The 16,829-nt window shown below is 50.0% G+C and overlaps 1 protein-coding gene across 1 annotated transcript in view; it reads left to right on the top strand.

Moving 5' to 3' along the window:
* The window catches only part of Dop1b (DOP1 leucine zipper like protein B), a 96,307-nt gene that overhangs the window by 15,614 nt on the left and 63,864 nt on the right, over window positions 1-16,829 (top strand). Inside the window, 7 exon segments of the mRNA XM_038344933.1 lie at window positions 5,004-5,185; window positions 5,818-5,988; window positions 11,563-11,752; window positions 12,955-13,053; window positions 13,608-13,731; window positions 15,765-15,874; window positions 16,405-16,519. Of these exon segments, the coding sequence (XP_038200861.1) occupies window positions 5,004-5,185; window positions 5,818-5,988; window positions 11,563-11,752; window positions 12,955-13,053; window positions 13,608-13,731; window positions 15,765-15,874; window positions 16,405-16,519 (991 nt within the window).

Here is a 16,829-nt window from a genome sequence, read left to right as displayed (position 1 = left end):
TATGCATGTGTAGGTTGTATGTCTGTGTGTTTGCGTGTACTAGTGAAGTAGGATGGATGCTCTCTGTGTCTCATTTCCTTTCAATATTTAACCTACATGGCCAGCCAGTGAGTTGGTGGCAGCACACTTTCTGTGTGAGAAAACAGCCCTGGGGCACTCAGGTAGCCTGTCATGGCCTGGCAGCCAGTGAGAGAGGAGTCCTGACTCAGACCCAGCTCGGTAGGTTAGGTACAGACCCTTGGCCTCATAGTGGCTTCCCGAGCTGTTTCCCAAGCGTTTCCTCTTGACAGAGCGCACTCTGGACGAATGGTAAGCGTCGCCTCTGCACCTGTCCAGTGTCTGCTGGCTGCGCCTGGCCTCTGGGCCTGCCCTGCAGTAGCCAGGCCCCTGCACCTTCCTGCCCATGCATTCGGGACTCTCCTAGTCCACCCCACCAACCTGCCTTACTCACCACCACAGCAGCTCAGAGAGCCCTGGCTGATATTAGCAGGAAGAAATGGTCTGGAACTCTTGGCAATCCTCCTGCCTCTGCCTTGAAGTGCTAAGACTATATATAGACCTGAGCCCCTGCAGCTGACTTAATAAAACTTTGTTTGTTTGTTCATTTATTCATTCAATTTTTTGGTATTTTGAGACAGGGTTTCCTGGAACTTGCTCTGTAGACCTTTAAACTCAGGGATCCACTTGCCTCTGCCTCTCAAGTGCTGAGACTAATGGTATATACACTACCACACCTGGCTTAAGAATTAAAACAACAACAACAAAAACCCTTTAGCTTTCTAACAGATCTCACTATGTGAGATGAACAGGTGAATTAACCTACACAGGATCCTCTCCGGCAGCTTCACCAAGAGAGGTGCCAGGAAGTGGGTGTTGGAAGCTGCGTGGAGAGTCGACTCATCCTGGCCTCGCCGGGTCAGAGTTCGCCGACTGAACGTAGCTCGGTGCTGCTCAGCCTTCTACCTTTTGAGAAGGAAGCTCTTTGTTGGCACAGAAGTGGAAACAGTGTCGTCGTCATCCCCAGTTAAACACATCCAGCCTTGCGATGATGGCCCAGCAGTGGCTCTTAGGGGAGGCCAGCGGATCCATTTCTCCAGTTTATCTCTGGCAGCCACCCCATGCCACTGCCATCCTCTCAAGTGAGCCCCTGGCCTGCCAGGGAAGTGGGGAGTCCTGGCCAATTTATTATTACTCAATGTCTGTTCCCATCCCATTTGGTCTAAAGGGCACTCTTGGTGTCCCTTGGCAAAGATGTAACCAAGTGCTGAAGCTCAGTGCACCTGCCAGCCTGACTCACTGTGACTTCTTATGGCTTTGTTTTTGCTTTTAAAATGGGCATCCTCCCAAAGATGGCAGACTTCCAGAGGAAGGCTGTAGCAGTAAACACAATGGCTGCTGTGCCTCGTGGGCCTGGTGGGAGATGTATGCGAAACTGGCCTGCTTACATTTTGTATAGATGGCACGTGACCCTCTGCAGTAAGCATTACCTTCTGCAGGGGCAGGTTGGACTGTGCCGTGTGTGTGTGTGTGTGTGTGTGTGGTTTATACATGTGTGTGGACCTACATCCACACAGAGATCAGAGGGACATGTTGAGACAGGGTCTCACAGTGAACCTGGAGCTAAACCGATAGCCAGCAAGCCCAAGGGATCCTCAGATCTCTGCACTGCCACCCCCACCTTAACCTGGGGCTGGGAATACAGTGTGTGTGTGTGTGTGTGTGTGTGTGTGTGTGTGTGTGTGTGTGTGTGGCTTCACTTCTCCCCCTGAGCAACACCCCCTGAGGCTTCCCTACCCTGCTTCTGGGAACTTGAAGAGGAGATTTACTAGCCAAAAAAAGCATTTTAACGTTAAACCTAACTTCGCTCCCTCTCTGCCCATGCTGTTAAGTTTAAACATGTTTAAACTATTTTTATTAGTAGTTAAAATACACATGACATAAAGTGTATCCCCCCACCTTTTATCCTTTCTTTCTTTTTGCTTTTTCGAGACAAGGTTTCTCTGTATAGCTGTGACTGTCCTGGAACTGGCTTTTGTAGACAAGGCTGGCCTCAAACTCACAGAGATGTATTTGCTTCTGCCTCCTGAGTGTTGGGATTAAAGGATGCACCATCACCACCTGGTTGCCTTACCCCTTTTTAAGTGCACCGTTCTGAGCACATGGTCCACGCTTCCAGATCCAGTTGTGTCCTGGAGAAAATTGTGCTGTCAGACCGTGCCATGTTAAAAGGAACCAAAGTGAGGTACAGAGAAAGCTGTGGGTGGAATTTAAGTCTTTTTTGACTTCCAGTCATGAAGCTAGGCTGTAATTTAGCCCTTTTTCTCAAACTTACATTTTATTTTTGTTTTATTAGTTATTTATTTGGGGGACTGAGAGTACAACCCAGGCTTCTGCATACCAAGCAGACACTACTTAGGGACATTACTACTCCTTTGGCCCCAGTTCCTTTGTTTTAAGGTCAATCTGCTGTGTCGATGGATGTAGTAAGGTCAAGATTGTAATTGTATCCTAAGTGTACTTTCAGGAATTCCTTCAGGATTATGTAGCTCCTGAGTGAAATGAATAAGAAAGCTTAATTTCCTGTTTAATCACAGTTTTTCTTTCCATAGAGCTGGCTGAAAATGATTTTGAAAACATAATTACTTTCCCCTCCCAGCCCATCAGCTTCTCTGATTTTATTCTGTATTTGTAAACTATTTCTCATGAACTGTGTATGTTACTGGCCAACCAGTCTGGGCTTCCAGCTTCCTGAAAATAACCCCCCCACACACACACACACTGTGTAGGCAGAGTTTCTCTGTGTCTCCACAGCTGCTCACAAATAACTACTCAGATACTTACTGTAAATTGTAAATGCTCAGCCAATAGCTCAGGCTTGTTACTAGCTAACTCTTACATTTAAATTAACCTACATTTATTAGCTATGCTTTTCCATGTAACTTTTCTCAGTACAGCATGCCCATCTTGCTTCTCCCTGTGTTTGCTGGCAACGCCTCTGACTCTACCCTTCTCCTTCCCAGCATTTTCTGTTTGACTCTCCCCCAACCTTATCCTGTCTAGCTATTGGCCAGCCAGCTTCTTTATTAAGCCAGTCACAGCTACATGTATTCACACACAGTGTAGAAGAATATCCCACACCACTCTGACCTGCTCTGGGAGTGTTTCTAAGCCCCCCTCACTGAGAAGTCTGTTCCACAGTGGCATTCTCACATGGGCTGGAAAGAGCAGCAAAGGGAAGCCCTTCCTGACCTGGGCCGGGATGCTAGCGTATGTGAGGGATGAGGATGAGGAAGGGGGACGAGACGGTAGCTCTTCATAGGTGACCCCGAGTTCGTGCGGGGGAAACATCTCTGAGACTGGATATGCAGGCAGGATATCGCCTCATCCTGCTGCACAGGAGGCAGGAAGACAGCCTAGGGCTGGGCTTCCTTTTTAATACCCAAATACTTCGTGTTTTAATGTTTTTCAGCCCGGTTTGATGTCTTGATATCAGACACACACATTTGGGAGCTGAGGTGTGTTATTGGCAGAGAGTGGCAATGGCTAGCTAGGGATGGAGGCGTATGCTTAGAATCTCATGTCAAAAATACTGTAGAGATGGCTCTTAGCCTTCAACCGCTCTGTTGTATGAGACGTGGGTCTCTTCCTTTCTAAGTTGTCGTAGCATACACAGTATGGAAGTCACCGTCTGACCTGTCCTTGAGAGCATTTGCTGTGTCACTCAGGCTGTTTGCAACCTCAGGAAGTTGAGGCCAGAGAACTGCTTGTATTTAAGACCAGCTCTGAACTACATAGCAAGACCCTGTTTCCAGAACCTCAGCTGGAAGAGGTTGGAGCACAGGCTCTTTCCATTTTAAAATTGTTGTGACATAATATAAAAGTTAACATTTTAATCCTTCTGAGACAAAGTGTCTTGCTGGGTTCCAGCAGCCCTCCCACATCAGCCCACGAAGTCTTTGTACCTGAGACTGGAGGTATGCACAGCCTGAACCCACCCTCCCCACACTCTAAATAATAGGTTTTTAACGGTAGAAAATGATTGAGGAAAACACCCAATCAATGTTGACCTTTGGCCTCCACACACACACATAGGCAAATACACACACATGCCCCAAAAGAAAAAGAAAGTGGAAATGGGGTAGGCCAAGCAGACTGCAGCCGTGCTCTGGAGGCCTTTGAGTGGCTCTCAGAAACCTGGGGTTTACCCTGTGTGCTGTCAGTACAGATATGTGTGGGCTGGTAGACCGCAGCGTCAGATGGGATTGTAAGACAGTCTCTGGAAATCTCCCAGCCATGGCGCTCTGCCTCTGCTTCTCGGTGCCAGGAAGAGTAGGTTTTCTTGTTTGTTTGTTTTTAGTACCCAGGGCCTTGCACACACCCAGCAAATACTTTAACTCTGAACTGTATTCCCAGCTCTAGAAGCTACAGTATGGAGAACCTGTGTCCTGGGTTCTCTGTCTGCTTGCTGGGGATACTGATGTCCCACATTTTCCCAAGGAATTCAGATGTTCTCATCACAGTCCCTAGTTGGCAGAGGTGCCCGCAATAGCCCTTCCCCATGTGTGAGCTCCACCCAGCGCCACATGGCTAGGGAGCTGACCTGAAGAGTGATGGGGGAGTGAGACCCCGTCTCCCCAGCAAACAGCCAGGGCTTCTGTGTGCACAGGAGACAGTGCTGTCTATGCTGGTTACAGTTCAGTCCTTCTCCATATCTGTGGGACTGCTGGTCTCCTGGGATAGAGGTGCATACAGCCCTTGTCTGTCTGTGGGTGCCGTGGTGTCACCAAGAAACCATCTGCTTCCCTTCCAGCATTGGCAGGGCCTATCCAACCACTCAAGGCCCAAGAGTCTAGCTTGTGAGTCTCCATTGAGCCTCCGCACATGGTCCCTCTGGCTCCTCTGTGTGTCTGTCTCACAGCCCCACGTCGTGTTCTGTTCCACAGATGTGCTTTTCTCTGTAAATGGAACAGCTGCCCTCTCTCTTGCCTTTGCTTGTCTCACAGGCTCTCCAGAGCAACCTGAAGTATTCCCTGCTGCCACGAAGGCTCCTTATCAGCAAGAGGCTCGCCCAGTGTTTGCATCCCGCCCTGCCCAGTGGTGTGCACCTTAAAGCCCTAGAGACCTACGAGATCATCTTTAAGATAGTGGGGACCAAATGGCTGGCCAAGGACTTGTTCCTATACAGGTACAGCCCCTTCCCGCTCTGGTACTGTCATCACCAGGGCAAGCTGTATTTCTGTTCCCAAACGGAAAATAACAGGCACGGGGCTGGGGACGTCACTCAGTTGGTAGACTGCTTGCCTGGCATGCATGAGGCGCTGGGCTTGATGCCAGCACTGATAAGCCAGGTGTACTGGTGCATGCTTGTAATTCTAGCACTCAGGAGGTGAAGGCAGGAAGAGTAGAAGTTCAAGGTCACCCTTAACTACCTGAAATCCTGTCTCAAAAATTTTAAAAGGAAAATGGCAATAAAAATATGCACGGGGAGAAAACCACACAGCAGCCAGTCATCCAACCTTGACCAGGAGATGGTCACCTTCAGAAAGACCTGGGTTCCGGCTCCACGCCTTAGCACGCCTTATGCATAAGGAGCAGAATATGCAGGCAGCTCAGTTGCCTGCTCCTGTGACCATCTCAGATCAAATGTGCATCTGTCACAAGTTCAGTGGCTCTGCTTGCTCTTAACTTTCCTTCTGGGGCTAGGGTGGAGCGTGGCCTTAGACTGTGCAAACCCCAAACCTCTCCTTTGCCCCTGAGCCCTGGGATCTGTGACCAGGTGCTGACTGCGCTCACCTGCCCTTCTTGTCTTTCTCAAAGCTGCGGCCTGTTTCCTCTGCTGGCCTATGCCGCCATGTCAGTGAGGCCTGTCCTGCTCGGCCTGTATGAGAAGTACTTCCTCCCACTGCAGAAGCTGCTCCTGCCCAGTCTCCAGGCTTTCCTCATGGGCCTGCTGCCGGGCCTGGAAGAAGGCTCTGAGATCTACGACAGGTTGGTGGGCCTTGTGTCCAGGGTGCGGCTTTACCTGTCTCCACCGCAGAAGTGCCAACACCCTTGTGGTGGGGCTGGGAGGTACAGAGAAAGCAGGGTTAATTCACATTTCTCTGCTCACCATGTGACAGAGTCCCAAGAACTCACCGTGGCACCTTACCAGAGGGGAAGTCAAAGACTAGAGAGATGATATTGACCCTGACCTTGAGAGTCCTATGCAGGGCATAATCCTATCTATGCAGGGCACCCATTAGAGTCTGGCACGTCAGGGAGCTGTCCGCAGTTGGAGGGGAGATGCATACAGATGCTCATGCCCTCCTCCTCTGGTGGAGGAAGCTTTCCCTGACGGGCACCTCCATTCACAGGTAAGGGAGGGAAGATGGGCAGGGTTCTCAGGGCCACCACAGGGAGCAACAAAGCTGGGCATAGAATCCATGTGGTTAGAGTCCAGAACTGCCCTTCCAGTTTCTAAGTAATCAAGCAAAGCCAGGTTCCTCAGCAGGCAGGACTTAGCGAGAGGAATCAGTAGTGTGCAAAGCAGGGTCCTCTCCCACCTTGTTCTTTATTTTATTTTAATTTTTGACACAAAGGTCTTCTACATAATGTAGCCCCAACTGGTGTCTCACTGCGCTCCTCCTGCCTCAGTCTCTGCCTCCCAAGGATCATAGGCATGTGCTGCCACTGGACCAGAGCAGAGTCTCTCACCTCTCTCTGCAGGACCTGAAGAAGCACTTGATGCTCCTGAGCTCTCACAGCCTTCTGGTGACAGCTCAGAGGCTGGAGAGAGTGTGCGGTCGCGTAAACCGTTGCGTGTGCACAAAGCCCTTGCCAGATTCTTTTCTTTCTTTGTAAAGAGTTGCTGTCCATGTTGACTGTTCTGAGAGACGTTGCAGTGATTAACATCATTGGTGATGGGGCCCATGTTCCGGCCCACCTGTGCTGACTGCTGACTGTGCCTGTCACACCCCATGTGCTGGCACTGTGCCTCTCTTGCCTCTGCTGTTCCCAGGCCTCACACCCCCATGTGCTGCCACCGTGCCTCTCTTGCCCCTGCTGTTCCCAGGCCTCAGACGCATCACCCTGGCATGAATTTGGGCAGTGCCTGGGGCTCCTTGTAGAATCAAGAAGTCAATCCCAGCTGTACTTGGAGTGTTCCTGTAAGCTCCAGAAAACCTGGGACAGAGCAACTTAGAGCATTGTAGCCAGAGACAGCAACCCAGTAGAGCACTGTACAGAGACAGCAACCCAGTAGAGCACTGTGCAGAGACAGCGACCCAGTAGAGCACTGCACAGAGACAGCGACCCTGTAGAGCACTGCACAGAGACAGCGACCCAGGCTGTGTTCCTTTGCATCTGCACTGGATTGCACAGACCTAACAAAAGGTTTGCATGTGGACCACTTGTGGTTTTCACTTAGCTCTGTCCTGATTTCCCCAGGGTATAGCCCACCATTATAGTCACATCTGTGGAGGAAGAATCTGTCTCATTGCCACCTGTGGTGGCTATCACATGTGGTGAGCTTGTGGACTCAGTAGTTGTGGTGACACAGGAGGGAGCAGCGGGGCATTACCAGACTTCCTGCAAGTTCTTTTGCCTTCATGTTCTGATAACAGGTGTGTGTGTGTGTGTGTGTGTGTGTGTGTGTGTACCCATGAGTGTCTGTATGTGCTAATACACACATATTTGAGTTTTTACATTCTCTAACAGATTAACACACACTTAGCTACCCAAAGGTCCTTCAGTCTGTGTTACTCACACTAGAAATGTGTTAAAAGTTAGAGTTTTGTTTGTTCTTTTGGTCGATGAATGAGAGTTTGTTTGAACAGTCGATAGTCTTGGTTAATATTGGTATTTTTCCCCGACACTGTGATTTCTTGACATTGAACCAAGACCATGAATTACTGAAAGCCAAGCAGGCGTCTACCATGCCCAGAAGTGGTGACCAGCTTCCCAGGGTAGATGCTGGCCAAGGTTTATGTAATCCCTGAGTGTGTGTTACTGGCACAGTGAGTGAACTGGTAGTAGAAGATCATTTTTGCTATTTCTGTTTTACTCTGAGAAAGCGCTGGACCCGAAAGCCCTTAGGAATAGAACCAAATACCCCAGCACATAATTCTCATGCAGACAGGAAGAGGGAGCAGAGTCACAGTGTCCATGCTGGGAGACATTGCGAAGGGCTGGGCTAGACCCAGCTGTGAGGATGCTTTCGTGTAGGTGAAAACTTTTCCCTGTTTACCCTTCTCAATTAACACGAACAAATGGAACTCTTGGCCTGTGACTGACAATGTCACCGTTCTGACTTTCTGACCCCTGGAGGCCGGCATGTCACCTCTTCCTGCCCCAGAGCCGCGCACGTTTGCTTTGCTGCACTAAGAAAAGGAGATTCAAAGGGCGAGTGCTCGCCAGACTCCTTTCTAGGAGAAGAGGGAGAGGAGTGCTGTGATGGCAGGAAGAGAGACAGACCTGTGACCTCAGCCCCAGAGGTGCTGAGGCAGACCAGGGAGAACCAGGAAGAGTGGAGATAACATGGGCTTGGAGGTTATGCTGGTGATGTCTGCTGTTAGCTGCTTTTGAATTAAACGTTTAGGTTCTGCATACTAAACTGCACACTGATTTTTAGGGTCTAGCGACAGAGGTAATCTGGGTCATTCTCACACGATAGAAAGTTCCCCTAGTTTTCACCCTCGTTATTTTGCTTTTCCAGGGTGAAGTTATGTCAGAATTATCTTTGAGACCTTATTTATTTATTGTTTATTTTAATGTGCATTGGTATTTTGCCTGCATGGATGTCTGTGTTGAGAGTGTTAGGTCCCCTAGAACTGGAGTTACAGACGGTTGTGAGCTACCATGTGGGTGAGTGGGATTGAACCCAGGTCCTCTGGAAGAGCGGTCAGTGCTCTTAACCGCTGAGTCGACCCCTATTTTTTTTTTTTTTTTTTTTTTTTTATGAAACAGGGTTTCTCTGTGTCACCGCCCTGGCTGTCCTGGAACTCACTGTGGAGACCAAGCTGGCCTCACACTCACAGAGATCCCCCTGCCTCTGCCTCCCAAAGCTGCCAACCAGGCCTGGCCTTACCTTTGCAATGAGTACAATGAGATACACAGTTGCATTTCTTTAGGACTAGCTAGGGTTTTGATGGTGGAACCTTTCTTGGGGGAAGCTGTGCAAATGGCTGGCATCCTCCTCCTGTGGCTCGTACTTGGAGATGGTCTGTTTTGAGCAGACAAACATGTGCATGTATGTTCTAGTGCTCACAGTGGGCTTTATCTAGGGACTTCCTAAAGTAATCCCTGGGTAGGGGTCTCGGCCTCACTTAGGAGCGTCCTGGCTGCCCGGCGCAGAGACCACTCAGCAGGGCTGTGTCCTGGCACACACTGGCTCGTCTGTCTAGTTTCCCACATAATGCAGCTGCTGAGTGGTGCTTCCGCCCAGGGTGATGGCTCAGAGCTGAGCAAAGCCAAGGTCTGTGTGTTTGCTCAGCTTTTAAATAGAAGACCAATCGATACCTTCAGCCACAAAACCCTCCTGTGTACTTTGCCTGAATCCTTGGTGTGACTTCTACCTTCTCATCCTTGTTTTTCTAAGATGCAAGGCATCGTTTCCTACAAACATTTTACGTGCATTTAAAACTTTCATTAACTTTTTATTCTTTAGCACCTTCACAGTTTTTCTTTTTTGGTTTTTCAAGACAGGGTTTCTCTGTGTATCCTCATAAATTTATATAATGAATTTTGTCCTTATTGTAGCCTCTGACCCTCTCAGGTCTCTCCCTCTCCCACTAAAGCCAGTCCTCTTCCCCAAAAAGTCCCTACTTTCATGTCTTTGCTGGGTGTGACCAACTGAGTTTGGAGAGGGCTTCCTGAAGAGCACAGGCAACTTAGGAACAGGCACACCACTGCAGAAGGTGATCCTCCAGCTATACTAAGTCGTCCCTTGGGCAGGGGTGGGGCCTCGTGAGCCCCACCTTCTCATGATGAACAGCTGAGAGACCCGACCTCTGCCTGTCTTGTGCAGTGAGCTTGTGAGTTCTTAGGCCAGGGCATGTCCAAAGGGTGACATGTCCCAGCTCTCCACCCAGCCTCTGGCCCTCACAGTCTTTGCACCCCTGAGCTTTAGGGAGGAGGGCGATCATTCATTCTCTGCACTTGACCAGTTGTGAGTCTATATTAATCACCCAGACTCATGTTTAAGAACAAACTCTGTTTGTAATATATAAATGTAGTATATATTCACAGCAATTATTTTTCTTTCCTTTTGTTTATTTGTTTTTGAAATCAAAAAGCAAGCTGACGGTGGTTTATGTGTCATGGTCTTCACAGGGCCAACTGTGTCCCACTCACCTGGCACTGGGGACCGTGAAGGAGCTGGGGCACCAGTGATTAATGTCCAGCAGTGTGGCCTGCGTACCCACTGTGGCCCTGTGCTGTTTTTACGTGGACACTCCCATTCCACTTTTGCACCATCTCCCCGAGGCAGGACTCTCAGCTCTGTCTCGTGGCTGAGTATGGGTTCGTGCTGAGATCAGTCTTATCCTGGGTCCCATAGCCAGGATTTGAACACAGAAGGGCTGAGCTGAGAAAGCCTGTGAGCTGCTCTTCACCCTGACCTGGTCCTGGCCTTCTTTCCTCCCAACACTTTGCAAGCAGGAACCATAAGACATGGAGTCCTTGCAGGGGCTGAGTCAGCTCAATCCTGAGGTGAGCCCTCTCTGTCGGGTCGCTGGCAGGCCTGTCACCAACCCACATGTGGTTTTTAGTGCCGGCACTAGAGCAGAGCCTCACTTTACTCCATGGAAAAACGGGCCCTGATCCGCTGATAGCGATGTTCGTCGTGAGCTGCCGACTGCGTCACGGGAAGACTAAGTGGAGGTGTGGCAGACCTGTGCTTCCCAGCGCTCAGAAGGCTGAGGCAGGAGGCCAGCTGGGATACCAGAGACACTCTGTCTAAAAATAAAGGGACTGGCGGGTGGCCCAGCAGTTAGGGTGGCTGCTACCAAGCCTGGTGTCTGGAGCCTGATATCCAGGACCCGCATGGTGGTAGAAGAGGTCAGCTTTTCTAGATAGTCCTCTGACACAAGCACATGCAGCATACATACCGCACACACAGGTACACACACACACACAAACACACACGAATGCATTAACTAAATGTGTGGGGCTGGAGGGATGGCTCAGCAGTTAAGAGCACTTGTGGCCACTTTCTACGTTGGGTGGCTTACCTTTTCTCCATCTCCAGGGCATCCAGTGTCCTCTCCTGGCTTCCTCAGGCACCTGCAAACAAATGCAGACCATACACGCATGTAGACACACAGACATAAATAAAAATGGAGTAAAGGGGACAATGGCTCGGTGGGTAAAGGCGCTTGCCACCAAGCCCATCCCCAGAACCGAGATGTGATCAGTGTGCCACATTAGTGTGACACGTGACAACGGGTGGGCGGGAAGTCCAGCAGTGTAGCCATGACAGCGATTTGGAGTGACAGAGGGGAAGATGGGGTGTCCTTGCCAGGGGTGAGTGCCTGCTCTTTCACAGTGCAGGAGGGAGGAACCCTGAAATGTGTCTTTCACCAACAGAACAGATGCCCTGCTCCTGAGACTGTCTCTGGTCGTGGGCCGGGAGGTGTTCTATGCTGCTCTGTGGGGGAGTGTCCTGACAAGCCCTTCCATCCGCCTCCCTGCCTCATTGTTCGTGGTGAGCCACATCAGCAGGGACTCACCGGGCAAGGAGCAGAAGTACATGCTGGGTACCGATTACCAGCTCACGGTAGGTGCCTTGCTCCCCCAAGACGTGGACATGACCTTTCCCTCTAGGAGAATTCTTCTTTGTGAGCAGTGTGTGAGAGATGAAGAAAGAGACAGAGCTAGGTTAAAATGAACTGGTCCGAGGCCAGAAGATGGAGCCCTGGGAACACATGGGTACTGGGAACTAAACTTGGCGGCAGGCGTCCTTTACCTCAGAGCCAACTCTCCTGCCCCGGCTCCTTGGTGTGCCATGGCTCTGTATGCAGGTGCTCAGAAGCCGCTGCCAGGAGTCTCTGCTGTGCCTCTAGTCTTGCTTCCTCCCCTGCCCGTGTCACTCCCTCATTCATGTCCAAGCTGTCTCCTCCCTGCTCTAGTGTCCCAATGTCTCATGGTACTGTCCTTTCTGCCCTGGTCCTCTTAGGCTGCGCTCACACCTACTTGCCAGGGTTCCCCAGCTTCCTTCTCCAGGCCCTTCAAGGGACTCTGCCTTCCCTGACGGCTACAGCATTGCCATGAATTTGGTAACGTGAGCACTCCAGACCTTTATCTTTCCCCATCCATGGCCCTGTGCTTGATGGCATGCTGTCTGTCACCACCTGGTAGAGAACCCACACTTTGAACTTAATGTTTCCAGATTAAATTAATGGGTTACAACGTGTAGCTAGCAGAAATTTCTGTCTTCGGAGGATTGGCAGAACTTTCCCGCAGGCTCTGTCTGGGGATTGCATGATAGAATTGAAGAGTCCCCCAGGTTGTGATAGGGATGTGGGCGATCCCTGCATACACGTATCCCCCGCTTTCCTGCCCCATGGGTATGCCCTGTTCATTTTCTCCTTTTCTCCAGCCCTGTTTCTCCTGCCTACATCTCCCTTGGGCCAGCAGTTTTCCCACTGGCCCCCTCCACCCACATCACCACGTCTTTATCAGTTACTGAGAGGTGGCTTTGCTCACGCCTGTCCTGTGCTTCTGTGGTATGTGGCTCGTACAGTCCCACTTCAGGAGTTTCCTAGTCTGCTCTCCGCTGACCACTCCCTTCTTTCTCCGCTGACCTTGGCCCCCATGCCTCATGACCTCATGACTTCCCACAAGCCTCACGGCTTTCAGCCTGGTGATCTGTCTGTATTCAGAGAGGACACTCTCTACCTAGTTTTTGTGGCTGCGCAGAAGCAGCTAGCAGAGGGTGCCGGGTCACTTAGGAATCAGCCCTGTGGTTTGTTGTTTCAGGTGAAGTCGCTGTGCGCATCCCTCCTAGACGCCAATGTTCTTGTGCAAAGAAATAATCTGGAAATCATTCTGTTTTTCTTCCCATTTTATACCTGTCTGGTGAGTCATGTTTACCCTTCTGGACACTTCCTGTTACTTCAGAGGCCAAGGGCAGGTGTTTGTATCAACATATCAGAGAGTGATGCCACCTAGACCCAGCTTGGTGAAGCAATGGCTTTGCTAGGGGACTAACAGGAGCGTTGGTGACTCAGAGGCAGGCAGCTGTGTTATCATCCAGGAAGGCCTACCCTGGCATCTCTGAGACTCACAGAAACTCCCCTGGATCCCCCTGTGAGAGTCACAACCTTCACAGAAGAGAGTCTCCTCTCCCCAGCAGTTATACTGCTCAGATGACACTGGAAGGACCTTGGGAATCTGGTGACTTTCCTTAGCTCCCCACACCGTGGTCTCTCTCCAGGGTAGAGTGCATCAGGTCTGAGGAGCTGGCTACCCAGCAGGCAGACCTTGATCAGCTGCTTTGGTGGGTGGCCTGGGGACAGCCAGCCTCTTGAGAGCCATCTTTTGGGAGTGGATGGTTAAGTAGAGCCACATGTGAAAAGTCAGAAACCTACTCATCATTCCCTTAAGGTAAGCTTTCTCCGTCCTTCCGGTAGGATCCTGATGAGAGAGCCATCCCTCTGCTCAGACGTGACATCATACACATTCTGTCTGCTGCCACCCAGACCCTGCTGAGAAGGGACATGTCCCTCAATAGAAGACTGTACGCCTGGCTGCTAGGTACTGAGCACTGTGTGAGCGTGAGCCCCAGTGCTGGTTATGGACTAAGGGGTGGCCTGAGTGGTGTTTCTGAGTCACGAATTGTGGAAAGACCGCCATGACTAATACAGCCCTGGGCAGTTGAGGTTGGCTCTGATTATCTGCAACTTTTTTTCTTTTAAAAAAGAGAAGTGAGTGGAATTTTAAAGTTCCAGCTGAGTTTCATTTTTAAGAGCTGGAAATACCAAAAATCTGTAGCTAAATGATATTTAATGAGAAGCCTGCTAAAAAGCCAGGTATGATGGGACATTTGTATTAGCCACAGGGCAGGGGAGGGTGAGGCAGGACAGTAAGGATTTAAGTCTAGGAGGAGACATAGCAAGGCCCTATCTCAAAATCAAATTAAGCTCGGACAAGGGTGTAGCTTCCCTGGCATGGGTCCAATCCTCAGTACAAAAAAGAAACTGGTGGAGGAGGCAGGAGCCTGTCGTGTGTGCTCTGTAAAGAACACTCATGGGGCAAGGCTCTGTGTGGAGAAAACCCCCAGAACATTGTAAAACCCATGTGAGGACAGGCTGAGGTCCGGAGAGACATCACAGTTTCTGAGTAGCGAGGGCGAGCTATGTGCGAGTTCCCCTCTTCCTGGACCACTTCCGCAGCACCGCACTGCTCTTCCTCCTTTCATGTTCCCAGTGCTGGGGTGGAGCACAAGGCTCCCGGCGGACCAGGCGTGTCCACTACCACCGAGCCCCCAACCCCTCCACAGCATTCCTTAACCTTCAGGCTGTGGATCTTACCACACTAAGGTCAGGGCGCCCTTCGATTGCTTCCCCTAGTTATATAAATGTGCAAAAGTCATCGTAAGGACGTTGACTATGGATTTTAAGACGAGTAAAAAATCTGATGGATTTTTTTTTTTTCGGAGATAGGATTTCATGTTTCTCAGGCCGGCTTTGAATTCACAGTAGTGTCTTAGATGACCATGTACTTCTGGTCCTCCTGCCTCCACTTCTCAAGTGCATTATAGGCATCTGTAAATAGCCCAAGCCCTCTGTAAATAGTTCTGGGGATAATAAACCCTGGGCTTCATAAACCTCCAACTCACTTTGGAAAACTTAGATTTTAAAAAAGTGTGTGTGTGTGTGTGTGTGTGTGTGTGTGTGTGTGGTGTTGAGGGTATTTTGCATGTTAGTACAGTGCCTACAGGGGCCCAAAGAAGCTGCCAGATTTCCCTGGAGCTGGAGTTCCAGACTGTCATGAGCCTCCTAACACGGGCTGTGCTCCTCTCCAGCCTCCTTTTAAAGGCGGTTCCAGAAAGGGGTGACTATGAGAGGCGCTCATTGGTTAGATAGGACATTCTAAGCAGGCAGCAGTGGCACATGCCTTTAATCCCAGCACTCAGGAGGCAGAGGCAGGTGGGTCTCTGCATTTGAGGTCAGTCCAGTCTACAAGAAGGAATTCCAGGACAGCCAGGGCTACACAGAGAAACTCTATCTCAAAAAAAACCACTAAAAGGAAGAACGTGGCATTCTGTGCGTAGAGAAAACTCTAGGCCTTGCTTAGCTGTGACCTCTGGGACCTCATGGTTTTGCGTATACCATGAGACTTTTCTTTGCCCTGAAAATCCCACTAGCTAACTGATCCCAGGCCCAGAAAGAAGGCATGTAGTCAGTCAGGAAGGCAGTCTGCCTTGATGTCACGTAGTGCTGAAAAAATAAACGGTGGTGTGAAAATGATCTTTGTTCCAGTCTTATAAACATCCTGCAGAAGGGGCCAGCCAGTGATCGGCACAAACCAGACTTTTGCCCGCTGGGGTGATTCTCCCTGCCTGGTCCTTAGCCAGGATGGCTCTGTCAGAAGATACAGGGCTCAGCTGTAGGACACCTGCCTTGTGCATGTACCTCCGCGGAGCAGGAGAAAGTGTCTAGATCCGACTGCTTTTCTGTTGAAGGAGCTGTATTTATTACAATACTGAGCATGAGTGTTTTACACAATACGGTATCCCTATGAAACACAAGGTCTTTTTATAGCCTGTGGCGTTTATTATTTTATAGGTTCAGACATTAAAGGAAATACCATTGTGCCAGAATCTGTCATTTCAAATTCTTATGAAGACCAATCCTTGTATTTTTTTGAGAAATATTCCAAGGATCTTTTAGTTGAGGTAAGGACATTTCTGAAAATGGAAATTTGACCACAATCAGGACATTATTCTTATTGCAGTCTTTTCCTTCCTTCCTTCCTTCCTTCCTTCCTTCCTTCCTTCCTTCCTTCCTTCCTTCCTTCCTTCTTTCCTTCCTTCCTTTCTGTTTTTTGTTTTGTTTTGGGTGTTTGTTTTAAGCCACACTCTCATATATTTCCCAGATTGTCCTTGAACTCACCATGTAGCCTGAGATGACTGTAAACTCCCAATCCTCCTGCCTCTGCCTCCTTATGTGCTAAGATTACAGGTATGCACCATTGTATCTGCTTATGTGTGCTGGGGACTGAACGCAGGATGTCGTGCATGCTGGGCAACTCTACACTGACCAGACCCCAGCTTCTTTTCAGAGTTCTTCAGTGCATTTCTCTGTGAGACCTCAGAATGACACTGACTGTGACCCTGAAGTACTGACGTGTGTGTGTTGTGGAGTGGTCCTCATTCTCGCCCAGTGTTTAACCAAAGACAGCCAGTGATGCTGTACCCTCCCACAGGCTCTGGCCGAGATCCTACATCAGAAGTTCTTAGACGCTGACGTGGAGGAGCGCCACCACGCATACCTGAAGCCCTTCCGCATCCTCGTCAGTCTCCTGGACAAGCCCGAAATAGGTACGGTGGGGAGAGCCACTGCCGCCGGCACACATGGGGATCTCATGTTTTGGCAAGTTTAGAAACAGATGTGGTCAGCATTCCAGTCTTGAGAGCGCATGGTTCAGGGTCCCTGCCATGCACAGTAGGCTAAGAAGCCCCGACGCCTGCTGTGGGTACGTGTGCCTGCAGTGCGTCTGTACTTCGACGACACTGTTCATCCCAGTGTCATGACCACTAGTGAGCCTCGGTTTACACCTGGGAAGGGACCCTGTGACCCTGTGAGCGTGAGCAAGCTGTCCCTCTGTAACGTGAGAACATCTCAGCATGA

Source organism: Arvicola amphibius, chromosome 10 (genome assembly GCF_903992535.2).
Source record: "Arvicola amphibius chromosome 10, mArvAmp1.2, whole genome shotgun sequence".
Taxonomy (NCBI): domain Eukaryota; kingdom Metazoa; phylum Chordata; class Mammalia; order Rodentia; family Cricetidae; genus Arvicola; species Arvicola amphibius.
Note: the sequence above shows the minus strand (reverse complement) of the source record. Positions and strands in the feature narration are given on the sequence as shown.